Source organism: Callithrix jacchus, chromosome 3 (assembly GCF_049354715.1).
Source record: "Callithrix jacchus isolate 240 chromosome 3, calJac240_pri, whole genome shotgun sequence".
Classification (NCBI taxonomy): Eukaryota; Metazoa; Chordata; class Mammalia; order Primates; family Cebidae; genus Callithrix; species Callithrix jacchus.
The window spans coordinates 79,792,421-79,810,075 of record NC_133504.1 but is presented as its reverse complement, the minus strand read 5'-3'; the positions used below and the strand labels follow the sequence as shown (position 1 = coordinate 79,810,075).

General features: G+C 35.1%; 1 protein-coding gene across 9 annotated transcripts in view; it reads left to right on the top strand.

Annotated features, from left to right (window-relative positions):
- The window catches only part of LOC144581936 (uncharacterized), a 48,554-nt gene that overhangs the window by 10,565 nt on the left and 20,334 nt on the right, over positions 1-17,655 (top strand). For 3 of the 9 annotated variants that reach the window (XM_078367874.1, XM_078367876.1, XM_078367875.1), the window contains exon 2: positions 3,478-3,544. The exons of 3 other annotated variants lie outside the window; for them this stretch is intronic. In XM_078367874.1, the coding sequence (XP_078224000.1) occupies positions 3,478-3,544 (67 nt within the window). Of the gene's footprint in view, positions 1-3,477; positions 3,545-3,674; positions 3,836-9,166; positions 9,321-9,354; positions 12,171-17,655 lie in introns of those variants that run through there. 3 more of the 9 variants (XM_078367869.1, XM_078367873.1, XM_078367871.1) reach the window with 3 other exon arrangements.

The following is a 17,655-nucleotide window of genomic DNA, read 5'->3' as shown; positions in this document are numbered from 1 at the left end:
AAGCTGAGGAAAATGAGCATGTCAGTTCTCTAGATACCTGGCAAAATGAGTGCTTCGGGCAAAGTGAGCAGCAAGTGCTAAAACACTGAAGGCGGGAATGTGTGTATTGTTTCAAAGAAATAAAAGTGCTAATGTGGCAGACTGCAATGAGAATGAGAGAAATCAGAATGTAATAAAGATTAAGTGGAACACCAGAAACAGATGTTGCAGGATTTGGAGGCCATGGTTTAGAGTATGCAATGTTTTAAATAGGGACCTCATGTTGTCAAGGTTTTTATATTAAAAGCATTATTCCAGATACTGGATGGAGAATATAAAGAGACTGGGCTTGCCAAGTGTAGCATGAAGGCTGCTAGGAACCATGTATAGTGGCCTAATTTCTGAATAGACTATTTGTTTCAGTCTTAGGACTCTCTATTTCTTAGAGTCAGAGTAATCAAAACATTTCCCATAAAATCCTGAATCAGGCATTGAAGGGTCAAAATTATTTTTTCAAGACTCAAAATCTAGATTTGTTCATAGATACCAAATAGTCTAAATAAGAAGGCTTTAAGGCTCACTAGTCTATTGAATGACATTTAACTTACTCGTTTTAGTATTTTTTTAGGACCTGAATAAAAGGATTAAAAAAATAACATTAGAATAGAATCTGGTTAAGATTTTTCTGTCTGTGTTACTCACCAATAATAGCTTAATTTCTTCTATTTTAATTAGAATTTTCACTATGTAACTAGTTCCTGAACGTCATGAAACAATTTTCATTTTCCCGTTGATATGAATTACCCAAGCTAAAATCTATCTTCTGTCCTGCGGTATTTCAAATATGGTGTAAATGATGAAAATGAAGGCAGTTAAAGTAATTGTCAATTCAATTGTAGTTACACTAGGCTGAATTGCATAAATTTATCATCAACTCTAGAACATAGCATTATTTAAATTTAATTTTTGCAGTTTTATGGTTTGCTGATATATTTAAGTGCCCAGAAGTTGGCCAGTAGTATAAATTAAGCAGCTGTGTTTTTTTGGTTTGGATCACCATATTAACAAAACTATAAGCTTATAAAATATATTGTCAATTGTAGTAATTTAAATTGTTATTCAGTTTACATGATTATTTGAAAAATATCAAACAAAAATATATACTTTAAAAGCTTTAAGAAGAAATATATAGCAAGAGTCCCACTTAAGCTTAAAAGTAAGCAATGCCTATTATATTCAGAAAGCGTGCCTAATGAGGTTCATTGAAAGCGACTCATTTAAAAAGTAGACATAGAATTCACTAACCACCTGCCTCTTTCTGGTTGGAATAGCCACAGAGCAGTCCATCAGGCTAGAAATCCTATTACGATTTATCTGAAAATTAAAATGGTAGATAGGAAATATAAGTAAAGGAAAAACTGGTATATGGGGATGATATCATATCTAATCATTGCTGCATATTTTAATTTGCTTATTTGGTAAGATTATAAAAATATATTCTGTAGAATAAATTATCCATGAACGTATACTGAAACAATTTTTTAAGCTTTCCTTTGCATATACCTATTCAAAAAGCTCTCTTTAAATTCCTAAAACATACACCATACTCAAAACTCTTGCAAACACATACATACAACTCAAACAAGGCAAAGTAAAATACGAAGTATATACCATTTACCACTTTTTAAAATCTAAATCGAAGTCAACACCTGATATAAATGACTGTGAAAGAAATTTAACTGAGCTCATTTATTTAAAATGCTTTCGGGCTGGGCACATTGGCTCATGTCTGTAACCCCAACACATTGGGAAGCTAAGCTGGGAGAATTGATTGAATCTGAGAGTTTGCAGCCAGTCTGGGCAACAGAGTAAGACCCAATTGCTACAAAAAATAATCAACTGGGCATGGTGGTATACACGTATGGTCCTGCCTACTCAGGAGGCTGAGGTGGGAGGATCCCTTGAGCCCAGGATTTCTAGGTTACAATGATCACTTCAATCTGGATGACAGTGTAAGACCTTATCTATTAAACAAAAAAAAGGCTTTGAATTAATATTTCTGAAATAGAATAAGGATTTCTCTCTCTCTCTCTCTCTCTCTCTCTCTCTCTCTCTCTCTGTCTGAGGCACACACACACACACACACACACAATTTGTATTTGTACTAATGATGAAAGCATGCTTTCGTTATTTTTTTCTAATTTTTAAAAATTTTGTTTGCCTAAAATAACCATAAATGAAGTCAAAGGGAAATTACAATGTAGTAAAAAGTCCATTTTCGACTCAGGTCAGAGAAAAGGCTTAATTGTTTTAATATGGAAAGACAATGGTCATACGTATTTTTAGAGTACATGCAATATTTTGATACCTATATACAATGTGCAATAATTAAATCGGGGTACTTAAGACATTTGTCACCTCAGGCATATATCTTTTATTTGTGTTGGACACATTTGAATTCTTATTTTCCAGCTATTTTGAAACATACAAGAAGCACTAAGAATAGGCAGCATTCATGGTGATATTCTTTTCTTCTCGTGACTCCACACTCAGTATGTAGTTTAGCATGAGAGTCTCTTAATTCCACACCTGTTTTCCTGTGTTGGTATATTATCCTCATCTCCAGCATAGGAATTTAATAGAATTTCTTTTAGATCAGGCAAATATACACTACTGAACCAGTCAATTCATTCTTTCCAATAGTCTCAGTATTTGCCAGACATACACTATTGGAGAACAACACTTTTTTTCACCCTCCTGATAAGGTGTTACTCTGGATCTTAATGTATCCTAGCATATTCCTCCACATAGATTGGAAGTGAAGAGAGGCTTACATAATTAGAAAATCAAGGAGAAAACTCTTGGAGTAAGTATATCTTCCCCATCCTGTCTCTCCTATTTTGAGAGAAGTTGCTCAGAGAGCACTATATTCAAATATACTCCTTGGAAGAGGAACTCAATGAGAGCAAGCACTGACCTATTTGGCAGTGTTTTGTGTAATTAGTTAGCTTCATTCTAGACTTCAGTATAGGGACACAGTCTCCCTGCAGTTTGTATGCATATTGCAATATCATACTTTCCAATTGCTTTTGCTGGACCTCTTGCTCTTTCTTATCAATTGATTCAGGTGAAATTGATAGCATCAAATGCATAGCATCTCATCTCAAAAGAAGATAAGCGTTGTTTTAAAATCTGAAGATAGTTCTCCTTATAATACACAGCAGGGTTCCCCAACCCCCAGGCTATCCGTCCATTGCCTGTTAGGAACTGGGTTGCTCATTAGGAGGTGAATGTCCAGTAAGCAAAAAAGCTTCTTCTGTATTTACAGCCACTCCCCATTACCTGCATTACCACCTGAGCTCCACCTCTGGTCAGATCAGCTGCAACATTAGATTCTCATAGGAGAGTGAACCCTGTTGTGAATTGTGCATGTGAGGGATCTAGGCTGCGTGCTCCTTATGAGAATCGAATAACTGATGACCTGTCACTGTCTCCCAGAACCCCCAGATGGGACCATCTAGCTGCAGGAAAACAAGGTCAGGGCTCCCACAGATTCTGCACTATGGTGAGTTGTATAATTATTTTATTATATATTACAATGTAATTATAATAGAAATAAGGTGCACAATAAATGTAATGTGCTTGAATCTTCCTGAAATCATCTCCCCTCACTGCCCTCCTATTTTCCTACCTAGCCCGTGGAAAAATTGTCTTCCATGAAACCTGTCCCTGGTGCCAAAAAGATCGAGGACCACTGATGTACAGTATTGTTGTGATTGGTCTTTGGTCCTAAGTTTTCATCCTTGCTTATTTCTTATATATATTACAATAAAAATGTCTACAGGAACCATTTTATCTGCTAAATTTTAATACCATCTTCCAGCCAATAAAATATGTTTCTCATGGGTGTAAAATCTTCATGAGCTTTTACTCTCTTTAATTCTTTTAAAGTTTTTTTAATTTGTCAAAACAGACTATTAGTGTTAACCAAGTTAAATCAAATTTAAATTAATCCAGACAGTGTAACACATGAATATATTCATATGCAAAACACATAGTCAAATCAAATAGAGAAGCTAATATCAGAAGTTTTTAGAGAAAGGAAATCACATCAAGTGCAATTTAACCTAATTGAGACTGATTTTAAATGACTTTTATTTCAAAGGTATATTTAATCTTCTAATGACAGCTTTTTTCTATCTTAAATTCAGAACCCTTTGAATAGTTTTCATTTTTCTTTTTTTCTCTTTTTATCTTGTTATTTTAACTCATGGAGTGAATATATTTCTGTCTAGCAAAATTTCATTATCTTCTGCTTTGATTAAGGATCGTTACAATTTGTAGCACTTTTTTATCTCTTTGAAAGAACTTTACTCTCTGTTGGTTTAATAGGAGGAAAAGTATAAGAAAGGAGATTATAACATGTTTTATTGTGGAGAAGAATGTTAGTTTGCTTATTTTTTAAACCACGTATTAGAAATTTCTAAGGACAGAGAGTGCTCACGATCACTTAATAATTCTTGAGGATTTAATAGCAGACATTTTGATTATATTTAACAAGTATTTTATTTAAATTTTTTTTTAATTTTTTATTGCATTTTAGGTTTTTGGGTACATGTGCAGAACATGCAAGACAGTTGCATAGGTACACACATGGCAGTGTGTTTTGCTTCCTTTCTCCCCTTCACCCACATTTGGCATTTCTCCCCAGGCTATCCCTCCCCAGCTCCCCCCCCGCCCGCTGGCCCTCCCCTTTTCCCGCCAATAGACCCCAGTGTTTAGTACTCCCCTCCCTGTGTTCATGTGTTCTCATTTTTCATCACCTGCCTATGAGTGAGAATATGCGGTATTTCATTTTCTGTTCTTGTGTCAGTTTGCTGAGAATGATGTTCTCCAGATTCATCCATGTCCCTACAAATGACACGAACTCATATTGAATGGCTGAGTGTGACCAATGCTAGATGCACCATTGAGGGTATGTCCAGCAGGGCACCTGTTCTGATTCTAACACACTAAAAAAAAAAAGAAAGAAAAAATATTACAGTTAAGTACTGTAACTATTGTGACAGTAGTATGGGGCAGCTTGATGTGAATTTGAAATATGCATTTAAAGAATCAGTGAATGAACTTTCAAAGAAATTGATGTCCAAGGCAATTTCTTTAATATTTATATGATATATGTAGATAATGTATAAGAGTATTGGGCTCAATGAAATATGAATTGATCACATAATAGTTCCTTCCATGATGATAATACTTCATTTTTATTAGCCATCATAGTATTATTTTCTGTAACAGTTTTATTCTTATATTGTACTCAATTTATTTTTACTTCTCTTGCCTTTTCCATATTGTTTTGCTAATGTTGTTAATATACATATTATATATTAGTTAAAACTGAGAGTCTGGACTTCAGAACCACTGCCTGCATCTGAATCTCAGCTGTGCCCCATACAATCACTGTGACCTTGGACAAATTTCTTAATATGTCAATATGCTTCAGTTTCATTTCTAATATATGGTAAATAATGATATCAATTACACAGGGGAGATGTAATGATAAAATAAATTGCTAGAGTTCATAAAACAAACTTGCACATAGTAAGCTCTTTATAAGTACTAATGTATCATTATATATTAGGTACAAATTTTAGTGTAAATCTATAATTAACAGCTGTCCAAAAACTATCAAGGATCGTTTGTACATTTCAGCAACTCCCTTATTGTGAATCTCATTTTCTCAAATTGAAAATATTTTCTGATGAAAAATATTTTGAGAAAAATATTCCCAAATATGTTTTCCACTAGCTTGCAGAGATCTGATTTAGGTTCTGCCAATTTCACACACCTGCATGAGACTGTGACTCAGAAGTAAGCCATGTCATCAAACCAGCAGGAATAGCGAACCCAAATTGCTGGAGCACACAGGAGCCAAGCAGTGAATTTATGAGATTAGCAAAAATGGTATTTCTTTCCTAATTGTGACTGAAGCAGTGAAATCCACAGCATTAGTTGCTTAACCAACTAGTCCTGTGATGTGGTCTGAGAGTTGTTCCTGGATGCTTATTAATATCTTAATGAATCCTCCTGTTTAAACTTGTGAATGTGTGCCAGGAGTGGTGGCTCACGCCTGTAATCCAAGCACTTTGAGAGGCCAAGGAGGGCTGATCGCTTGAGGTCAGGAGTTAGAGACCAGCCTAGCCAACATGGCGAAACCCATCTCTACCAGAAATACAAAAATTAACTGGGCCTGGTGGCGCACTCCTCTAATCCAAGCTACTCAGGAGCCTGAGGTAGGAGAATCTCTTGAACCCAGGAGGCGGAGTTTGCAGTGAGCCGAGATCATGTCACTACACTCTATCCTGGGAGACAGAATGTGACTCTGTCTCAAAATAAATGAATAAAAACTTGTGAGAGTAGAGTCTATTGACTTATAGTGGGAAGAATGAATGACTACTGTAGTAATTTACTTCAGCAGTGGTTTCAGGCATCTAGCTCTTTAAGGAAAAAAAAGGTTCTGGGGAGGAGTATTTGAAATTGATCAACTCATCTGATTGAATTTGAAGTCAGTAAAGAATTCATTAGCATTAGAGAAAGTAGTTGGTATTCCATGGCACATACTGAAAAAATAGACATATCTGTGGTCACCTGGAATGAAGTGCAAATTAATTAAAATAAACTGAGGAATTTGGTGGTTACTATTTACATCATTTTAATAGGTTTCAAAAATGCTAGGGTTAATTGGTAGACTATTCTAGCTGTGTTGGAGAGTTTTAGAATAATTTAAAAGTTCAAAATTTTAAATTATTACAACAACCATTATCAGATAACCAAAGGTTTTTATGATATGTTTAGAATTATTTTTCTATTATTTAGCAACAGGTCTGTTTAGCAACACAGAACCTGATGTCATTATTGTATTTCAACATATGCAGAATCTGCAGCTCTTTTAGGTCTCTTTTTCATGTGCTTATTCGTTCAATAGATATTTATAGCCAACTACATGAAAGGCACCAGTACAAATACTATATTATGAAAATAAAAAAATAGATAAATCATCTGCCTTCAAAGATATTGCATTCTGTATATGGGGGGTAGGAATAAATAGAAAATTAACATCTATGCTGATAGGAAAGGAAAACTGAAGCGAAGCTAAATAAACTGGATAAAGATGGGATGATGTTTCACTGAAAATGACTGGGGAATACCCACACTCACCTCCTAAAGCAGGCACCAAGTTGAGATTAAATGAATAGGGGACTTATTGGGGGAAATGCCTATGAAGGATAAACAGGCAGAGTTCGAGAAGGTGGAAAGAGTTTTGAGATTACCTATGAAGGACAGGGCCAAGTAAGAAAATTAAATAGGTAGAATATTATACCACAATACAATTCGTTAAAATTTTCATACAGACAGACAGGGAATCCTTGAGCCAAAGTCACCTGTTTAAGGAGTTTTTTTGTTCTTCGGGAGTGGACCAGACTTTCTACCCCCACCAACATCAGTCATTGGCTCAGAGCAGCCCACAGGAAACTTAGCCTTGACCCAAATAAAGTAGTGGAACAATTTGGGACCGTCAATTATGCTTCCCAGGGCAGAAAATTGAGCAGAATATTTTCATGTCCCTTTGGTAAGATAGAGCAGAAAGCTGAAACGAGTTAGGAATGAAGCCACACAGCAAAATGAAGGAAGAATAGTCTACATAGAGGAAACTAAGAGCACAAAGTTGCTAAGAAGGAAATGTGTCTGCATGTAATGTGTATCAATAGCCTAGTGAGCAGAAGGTAAGGCATAAAAAAATAAACCAGGGGGAAAGCAGGATCAGGATCATACAGGTAAAATAAAAGGTGGGGTTATTGTAAGGATTTTCATTTAAATGAAGATAGAAAAACTCTGTAGATCATTAAGAATAAGATGTTTGAAATTATCTGAATTTTGTTTGATCATTCTTGCTCTCCTATAAAATGCATTCTATAAAGAGACATGGTTATAAAAATATTAGGTAGGATTCTATTGCCATTTCCAAGGAAGAGATAATGATGCTTGCTTATTTCTGATGAGGGTGTCTGCCACAAAGACAATGAGAAATGGTCAGATTCTGAATAGATTTTAATTCAGAGCTGACAAGGGATGCTAGAGAAAAAAAAGAGTAAAGTAAACGTTCAAATTCAGGGATTGAGTAGGAGGGTGTCAGATGACAAATTTCAGTGAAGGCTTTGGAAGGTTTCAGATAATTACAAGTTCCCTGAACCTTCATATCATAGTAAGTCACTCCATGAAATAGAAATAGCCTCTCTTTGTCTGGTGAGTCTTAATTATATATTTCTGTTCCTGGCTTGATGATAGATTCTGCAGTAGTGTCACATATGAAAAAGTGACAAAGATAAGATAGACACCTTGTACAAGAAAATTAAATTTATATGGGAGGTAATTCAGGAAAACATGAATGATGGAGCAGGCAGAGTGAGCTAGAGAGGGGGGCCAAGATTATTTAAAGAGGTGGATAACTGAGGTCACTGTTGTGAGCAATGTGGATGTGGTTCCACCAGAATTTGAGACGTGTACAGAATGGCTCCCAAAAATGCCCATTTGAAGGGTAGGAGGCTAGGGAATTTATGTGCAGACTTCCATTATTTATTGTTTGAGTAAGGACGGATAAAAATCGTAGAAGTTGAAGTGAGAGAGGTAAGAAGAGGAAATGCCACAAAGAACCTCTGAGGTCATTGTAAACACTTTCATGTTTATTCTTTGTAAAATAAAAAAGAATCACAAAATTTTAATTAGAAGAGTGATTAATATTTTTAAATAGGACAATTATAGCTGCTCTATCATACTAGTGGTTCAAGGAAACCAGATTTTATGTATTTTTGTTTCTCAGATTTCTACCAACCATTGTGTGTCTTTGTAAATTATTGATTTTTAATGTTCACCAAAAAATAAAAAATGAATGTCTATAGTTGCAAGGCATATTAGTTTTCTTTACTAAGAAAAAGTGTACTGTATATCATTTTTGTAAAAGTTTAAAACTATAAAATAATAGTTTGTATTTGTAAAAGCTTAAACATGTAATATGGATGGAAGTAATTCAAAGTAAATTTGTGATAGTGGTTACTTCTTAGTAGAGAAGGAAAAAGGATTCTTGGTTTATATTAACTTGTCATGTTTTATTTTATTTTACCTTTTGCAGAAAATTTTTGGAAGAAAATGTAGCCAAATGATGACAATTTGAAACCCAGGATGGTGTTGAATTAGTTAGCTTTTGCTATATAAAAAGCCACTCTAAAACATCTTTGCTCAAAACATGCCATTTTTAATGTCTTAATATTGTCGATGAAAATATGAGCTCAGTTTCACTGATTGTTTTCTCTGTTAAAGTTTTCCTGGGATTACTCATGCCTGCAGTCCACTGCCAGGTTTTCCTGAGGCTGATTACTGTGAGAAGGCCACATCCTGGGCAACCTTGTCTCGCAGGAGCCTAGACCAGGCTGTTCAAAAAGTGGAAGGAGAACTTCAAAAGCCACAAGATGTAAATCTTGATACAGCACTTTTTAGCACCTGCTTACATTAGACTGCCTAAAGAGACTTTGGCCAAAGCAAGTCACATGGCTAATCCAGGTTCAAGTGGTGGATAAATAGATTCCACCTGTTAATGAAAGGAACTTCAAAGTATTGAGGTCCTAGTACTCCTGGTCACAATTGTTCACATTTTTCCTCCAAAAAATATGTGCTCACTTCCACCCCAGAATCCTCAAAAACCTTTTTAAATTACACTATCAAACTTGAAGTGTAGGATCCCATGGTCTCTATTGATCTGTGTCTAGATGACGTTCCTCTGGTGTCTAGTAAGCTAAGTTATCTGTATTTGTCCCCCTAGAAACATACACTCCTAACATACAGTGGTGAGATAGGAACAACACGACTGCGGAGGAAGTAAGTGACAGACACAAAGCAGTCATTGGTTCATTGGTATGATGAAATTCTAGACAAATGCTGCCAGGATCTCTTCTCTAAGGATAACGTCTAGTTATCTTCCTGGAAGTGGTTTCCAGTTCACTATTCTCTACTGTATCATTACAGTGATTCCTTCATCCATCCTCTTGTCTTCTCAGATCTTCACTTTACCCTCTAGACTCCAGGTTCCTCCTCTGAGATGTGCTCCCTCTTCTGTAAGAAAAACTGAGTTTATTTCTCAATCTGATTCCTGTCCATAGAAAATGGAAGGTACAGAGGCTTTTATGCAATTTTCTCAGTCCCTTTATTTCAATTTGGGTCGCATTTACTTATAAAACTCTTAAAAAAATTGTGGGCTTTCTATGTATCAGATAATAGACAACTTCATTTGATAAAAAGCTATTTTCTTCCTTGTTTCCAGACAGGCTTTCTATATTTTGGATAAGTAAGGCCACTTAAACCCTTTAGAGATCTTAACCGAGGGTCTTAAGACTACACTCTCAGTTTGATCTGATGCCATAACCTCAATTTTATCATCATGAACCTGATGCTACATTTGTTTGGTAGTGATTTGGATTTCATTTCTAGGTTTTATGTATTTGAAGAATTTAACTTTGCTGTAGCAAAATGGTTTCATTTTCTAGCTCATCGTGGCCCATTTATATTCTCCCTAAATTCTTCTTGCAAAGGGAACCGTTCCTTAGCCTCCTGACTAGCTTGGACTACAGGCGTTCCACTGTGCCCAGCTAATTTTTAAAATATATTTGTAGAGATAAGATCTCAATATGTTGCCAAGGCTACTCTTAAAATGCTAGACTCAATCCTCCTGCCTTGGCCTCCCAAAGTGCTACAATTATAGGTGTGAGCCACCATGCCCAAATTAGTCTCTGTTTAAAGTTTTCATCTGTATTTTCAAGTTCCTTCAGCATTTTTTTTTATTTCTAGACATTATGTTTGTTTTTTCTGTTTGGTTTTTAACATAAAATAATATATACATATACATTAAGATCATATATATATATATATGCATAATCTGTCTCATCTTTCATATCCTGAATTGTTTTTCTACATATTGTTTTAAAACTTTCTCTTGGATCTCAACTAGCTTCCTTGCAATTCATATTTTTAATTATTCATCTGTCATTTTGGAATTTTCAGTTTGGTTAGTATGCATTGCTATTCTGTAGCAACAGTGCCATCCTTAGGGTTGGCAAAAGACTCTGTCATATTGTACAACTGGAATTCTTACTCTGAGTCATTCTCATCTGGAGATGGAGCCACTTCTTATTTTTGAATTTGTTTTCATTAGATGAGATTTTTAAATTTTCTATTATTTTCTCCCTTGAGGGTGTAACTGTAATGTATGTTATTTATGATAGTTTGTGGGTGTTTTCAGAAGCTCAGTGCTCTATATGAGTTCCTTGGCTTTAGGTAACTTTTGAGTGGGGCTTCTCCAATGCTGATTGTTGTAGCAATCTATTGGGCATGTGACTCGGGTCACTATCTTCTGCGAGGGATGGAAGGGCTGGGGTCTCAGGAAGCCTATCTGGCACGATGCCCTTCTATCAGCAGGATTTTGTTTGGTTTGTAATCTAGTAGGTAGCATTTATAAGTAAGAGTAAAATCATCCTCTGATACCCTGATGACGAGCAGAAGCATGGCCCTGACAGTTTCTTGGAGAGCTTGTGGTGGAATGCACTAAGGTCTCCATGGCAGTGGATGGGGAAGAGGATTGCATCAGCTCCTCATCCTGAGGGAGCAGGAATGCAGTCTGCTTTCCTATCACCTCCTCCCTATATTCCAGGGCATCTGGTTTTCAGTTTAGATAAACACTGTACCTATCCGCAGGCTGCAGTGGAACTGAGGTCCTCAAAATGCCCATCCCATGGCTACCACCAATATAACTTCAGGGCATAATCTCTTTCTTCTGCCCAAAACAGACATCCCTGTGGCTTGTCCACAGTTCCCTGCATGAACCCTGCTGTTCTGCTTAGGAAGTGGAGGTTAGCCACACCCTCTGAGCCAGCCCATAGCCCAGGCATTTGTAGAATTTAAAATTATTATTACTATACTTCTACTGGCTTAAAGAATTATAATAGTGAACAATTTTTTTCTAATATTTTCCCTCTTTTTTCTTCAGCATACACCTTGGTCACCACCTATTTTAAAGTCCTTCTTTTGCAAAACATTTGCCAACTAAAAAAGAAACTTGGCAAAGCTTTTTTTTTTTTTTTTTTTTTTTTTTTGAGACAGAGTTTTACTCTTGTTACCCAGGCTGGAGTGCAATGGCATGATCTCGGCTCACCGCAACCTCCGCGTCCTGGGTTCAGACAATTCTCCTACCTCAGCCTCCTGAGTAGCTGGGATTACAGGCATGCGCCACCATGCCCAGCTAATTTTTTGTATTTTTAGTAGAGACGGGGTTTCACCATGTTGACCAGGATGGTCTCAATCTCTTGACCTCGTGATCCACCTGCCTCGGCCTCCCAAAGTGCTGGGATTACAGGCCTTTGCACAGCTTTAAAGAACTAAAGTTAGTTTTATTTAGAAGTCTTACTAAGGACTAGAGAGTAAATCCTATAACCCAGAAACGTTTATATGGGACTATCCCAGCACAGTATTTCAGCCCACTGTTTATATACGGTAGGTGGGGGCTCAGTACATGTAACATCACATCAAACTTGCTCAGAAATTACATTGAAGCAGAAATACATCAAAGTATAGGTGTAAGAATACATCTGGTTATACATTACAGAAGCATAACCAACCCCATCAGACATCTTATGTGCAGAAAAAGACAGTGACGAGGGTCGTTTATCTTTTAAGGAATAGAGTGACTCGGGGAAAAGATGTGAGGAATCAGGTGCTCTATCCTGTTTTGTTTTCAAAGCATCCCTCTGGAGAGCAGCACATTGTCATGGAGTCAGGGGTACAAGCAGAAAAGAGCAAGCATGGCTTCTTACATTTCCTGCTTTGTTTCACACTTTGAAAATAGAACAAAATTAAAATCCAAAATTTTTAAGCAAAAAATGTTTGTTTGAAATGAAAATATGTGCTTTTAGTAATTTGGAAAGTCATAGGTGCTTGACTGTGGCTATGTTTTCAGAAAAGGTAAAATTACAAAAAAGAAAATATGATGTGTATTTTGACCCAGTGATAGTTCTCTGAAGCTGAAACCCTAGTTTTGTGCAAAATACAGACGTGAAACAGTTATTTAACAAAACAATCAGACAAAAATGAAATCTTTTCTTGTTTCTATTAGCATTCAATATCCTCAGAAGAACATATCTTTTAGCCTTTGGATAAAACCAAGTGGGCTGGGCACAGTGTCTCAGACCTGTAATCCCAGCACTTTGGGAGGCCTAGGCGGGCGCATCACCTGAGGTCAGAAGTTCAAGATCAGCCTGACCAAAATAGCGAAACCCTGTCTATACTAAAAACACAAAAATTAGCCCAGCATGGTGGCGCATTCCTGTAATCCCATTCTGGAGGCTGAGATAGGAGAATCGCTTGAACCAGAGAGGCAGAGGCTGCAGTGAGCCAAGTTTGTACCACTGTACTCCAGGCTGGGCAAAAGAGTGAGACTTTGTCTAAAAAATAAATAATAAATTTAAAAAAAATTTTTTTTAAACCAGTGGAACTATTAGGTTCCTCATGTTTCCAAGCTAAAGAATGCACATGTGCTGTAACTGGGCCAATTATAACACTACACTAAAGCAAAATGTCTTTGTCTCAAAAAAGCCAAAGTCATAACTTTAGTTAATAATAAGTACAATATAAAAATCAAAAACATTTAGTTGTCAAAGCAATCTTGTAAAAAATTGCATCTGAATATCCCTTAGGCACAACGATTAACTGGTCTTTTCTAAACACTTCATTTTTATTCTGATAATCTCAGAATTGCCATCGATAATAGGAGATCTGTGCTGTAATCAAATTATGGTTGGTATTTAGTGTATTCCATCAACAATTAATGAACTAGAAAGAATAAACTTGAAGAGGCATAAAACATTTTGCTTTAAACACAAAGAAAATCAATACTAATATAATCCAGTCAAGAAGTAAATCACATGTTATTTATCATTCAATTCTCTTTTTTTCAAGTTTACCCTTGCCAGATTCAATTTTGTTTTTGACATTGTCACAGAACTAGATGGTTATGTTCAGTTAGAGGAAGGAAGAATAATACACTGGACAAGTTCATTCCTAAACTAGTCATTTTGAACACTGTGACTATATTTTGAAGAAAATAGAAATTAATGAAAAAGTCTTTGAGAATATCCATAATATGCACTGTCAGTAAGAGTCCTCCTCTCTAGTCTTTTATTTTCACAGCACTTATATCCATATTTATTAAGGAACTACTGCCTGCTAGCATGTGTGTCAGCGCCACCACTGGATCAGTGAATTAAATAGACAGTTCCATGTTCCCACAAAACTTGTATCTTGATGCCCTTTGGTCTTGATGGGGTTTCTTATGCTCCAGTTCCTTTTTTCTTCTCCACCTGCTAATAATGCCGTGTTAATTTTCTCAGCTATTTATCCTTGAATTTCAAAAATGTGTTAATGAGATCTTAGAAGAGGTCAATCAGTTTCCCTGAAAATCCTTAGATTTTAAATATTTTTTCTCAGTGCTGGCAAAGCTGCTTCTTACTTATTTTTAGTTTGCGTCTCTTATTGCATTTCAACAAATTGCTTTTGTAAACATTGCCAGGCTTCTCTTATTCCTGTCCCCCACAAATACGCCTACATCCACAGATGATATAGTCTGCTCAGAAAAAAACACTGAAATTTGGTAAACCAGGTGAATTATGGAAACAGAAATTTGAAATCCTGAAATGGGAGTATGTAGACTTAAAGAGGAACAAGAAAATACCCTGTTGAACATGGAGTGTCACAGCATAAAATGTGAAACAGGAAAAGAAATTAAAATTACAGATTGAAAGACAATGGACTGGAATCCAGGGTCTGAAAATCCAAAGAGCTTTAAAAAAATACAAAAGTTACAGTATTGAATGCTGTAGTAATTGATATATGTTATTACAAATTCATCTGGTTTGCATAGGTCATTCTCTATTCTTAATTGATCAGTTTATTGAGTTTTTTAGCAAAATCTTTCTGGAAACTGGTCAACTGAAGTGTAAACGATGCTGAGCTGGAAATTCTGACTTTTCTAGTAACTTTGTAAAGTTGCTGAGTATTTATGAATCTGATTTTCAAAATAATATACATAATACCTATCCAACCAAATTCTTTAATGTGAAGATTAAATTAAAAATATATATGAACCTGCTTTGTAATAAAGTGTCATATGACTTTAAGGATTTATTTGTATTTTATGAATAAAAGCTTTTTTTTAGTTTGAGTGTTTGCTTTACTACATATTTGCTTTCTTTCTATCATCACATCTAATAAATTTTAATTTTTTAATTTAATCAAATTAAGTGCAATACTCACATTTGAGATGGGATCTGACATAATCTTTAAGATTGTCCTCAGAAAATTATAATCAACAAAAGGGTACTTTTGGAATATAACACACAACACACACACACATACACACACAATCCTGAAATAATATTCTGGGAGCAAAGAAAACAAGACAATACTAGCAACAAGGTTAATTTAGCAAAGTCAATGATAAGCAAATTTATCATAAATGAGAGAATATTTGCAGATAAACTGAAATAAATCTGTCTTTAAAGAGTCAGCTCTTTAATGGCATTTATTATTTTTTCTTCTTATTTCATATAGAAAATAAACTTGAATCATAATCATTTTGCTTAAATATATGTGGAAAAAGCTTACAACAGTCATTACAACTCTAACTTTCAGTTAAATAATGTAGTATAATTTATTTTCAATGATACAATCCGGAAAACAATTTAAAAGATTAACTGCATTCACTGAACCACCCTTTAAGAAAGCAGCACTGATTAGTTTGAAGAGATTTCATTGCTAAAATGCTTCCTGTCGTCTTTCTTCTGCTTTGAAGATGTCTCTCTAACCAAAGTCTCTCAACTGCCCATAGGTGAAATGATTTGTTTAAAGAATATATATGGTTGAATATATCAGTGTGTGTGTGTGTGTGTGTGTGTGTATGTGTGTGTGTGTATTCATATATGTGTATATATATATGTGTGTGTGTGTGTGTGTATATATGCAAACATGTTATATGTGACACATGTACATGGGTCTATGATCTTAGTATTTTTTTCATTCTGATCTCAACACTGAGCAGTTGCTGTTCCCTCAAACAAGATGTATTTCTCCTAGATGTTTATTCTGCTCAATCCATCACCTACTTCACCTCTCTGATAAAATGCCACTTACTCAAAGTTTGGTTTTTGACCAACTTATCTAAAAAGAATGTAAGATCTACAGAGCAATTCTAACCCACTTTTTTTCTATAATTTTTCACATAGTAACAGACAACTGTGAGTTTTGTCTTTTACAACGTAAATATCCCTAGGTTTTATTTACTCTCATTATTCCTATAATTGTCATGTAAATGTTTTCTACTTTGTCACTATACCTTTAAAGTGCTGGTCTAAAACTCTAAAAACTAAACACATTGTTGCCTTCATTCTAGATGTTACACTTCTATTAAACTATTTTGAAATTTTATTAGCATATTTGCCAGCCATCTGTTACTGATGATTCACACTGAGTTTATTAGAAATTTAAATACCTAAATCATATATAATGCTTTGTATTGAGCCATTGTCCTCTCTTCGATTTTGTAGCTCTTTCTTATACCGTAGCATCAGACTCTACATTTATACATATTAAATGTGTTATATTTGACTCATCATTTCCAAATTATTGATGTAGTTCTAGAGTTTATTTTATTCAATAAACTCTACTTATTTGTTGATATTTGAAGATGATTCTGTCTCAGAAACAAATAAATAAAATTTACTTATTTGTTGATATTTGAAGATGATTCTGTCTCAGAAACTTTTGCTAAGATTCCCAAGTTAATAATAAAGGTTTTGTTAACCTATTTGAATCCATTTTTGTCCAAGGGGTATGATTAAACATTTGCTGGCACAGCCAATCTCCAGAGAACAATGATGCTTCAGAAGGATACAGAGAGATGAAAACATGCGTTATGATTCAATTACATGTAGTAAGGGTGCAGCCTTTGCAGTGGAAACTCTGTAATAACTGCTTTAATTATTCTATTCAAACTGTTTTCTGACCAGTGCACCTCAGTTTTGTTTGCTTGATTATGAACTATTAATATTATTCTGGACCCTCGTCCCATTGATATGCACTCCATAATTTCTTACTCAGGCTCTCATTGATTTTCACTGATCCAAATACAAAGGGTATAACAATAAAGCTCAAATATAAGACAACAGCCATGAGTAACTCATATTTGTTGTTCAGATATATTCTTAAATACTCATTCTCATAACATGTGGCCATCTTTACATAAAAAGGGAATCCTGTTATTTGGGAAATTACCCTTCTTAAGATTAATATATGTATTTAGTGAAAGTTAACTTTCATCACAATTCACTCTCTCAGTTAAAGCAGTGATCCATGCCCTATAAATTAAAATGTCTTTTGGACCTTAGGTTTTTACTATACAGTCCCTATCACAAACTCATTGAGTAATTATCACTTTAACATATGAGTATACATCATTACATTGTGGTAAATACAGGATATAAATCATGTATGTTGTTCACTATTGAAGCACAAACATTACCAATG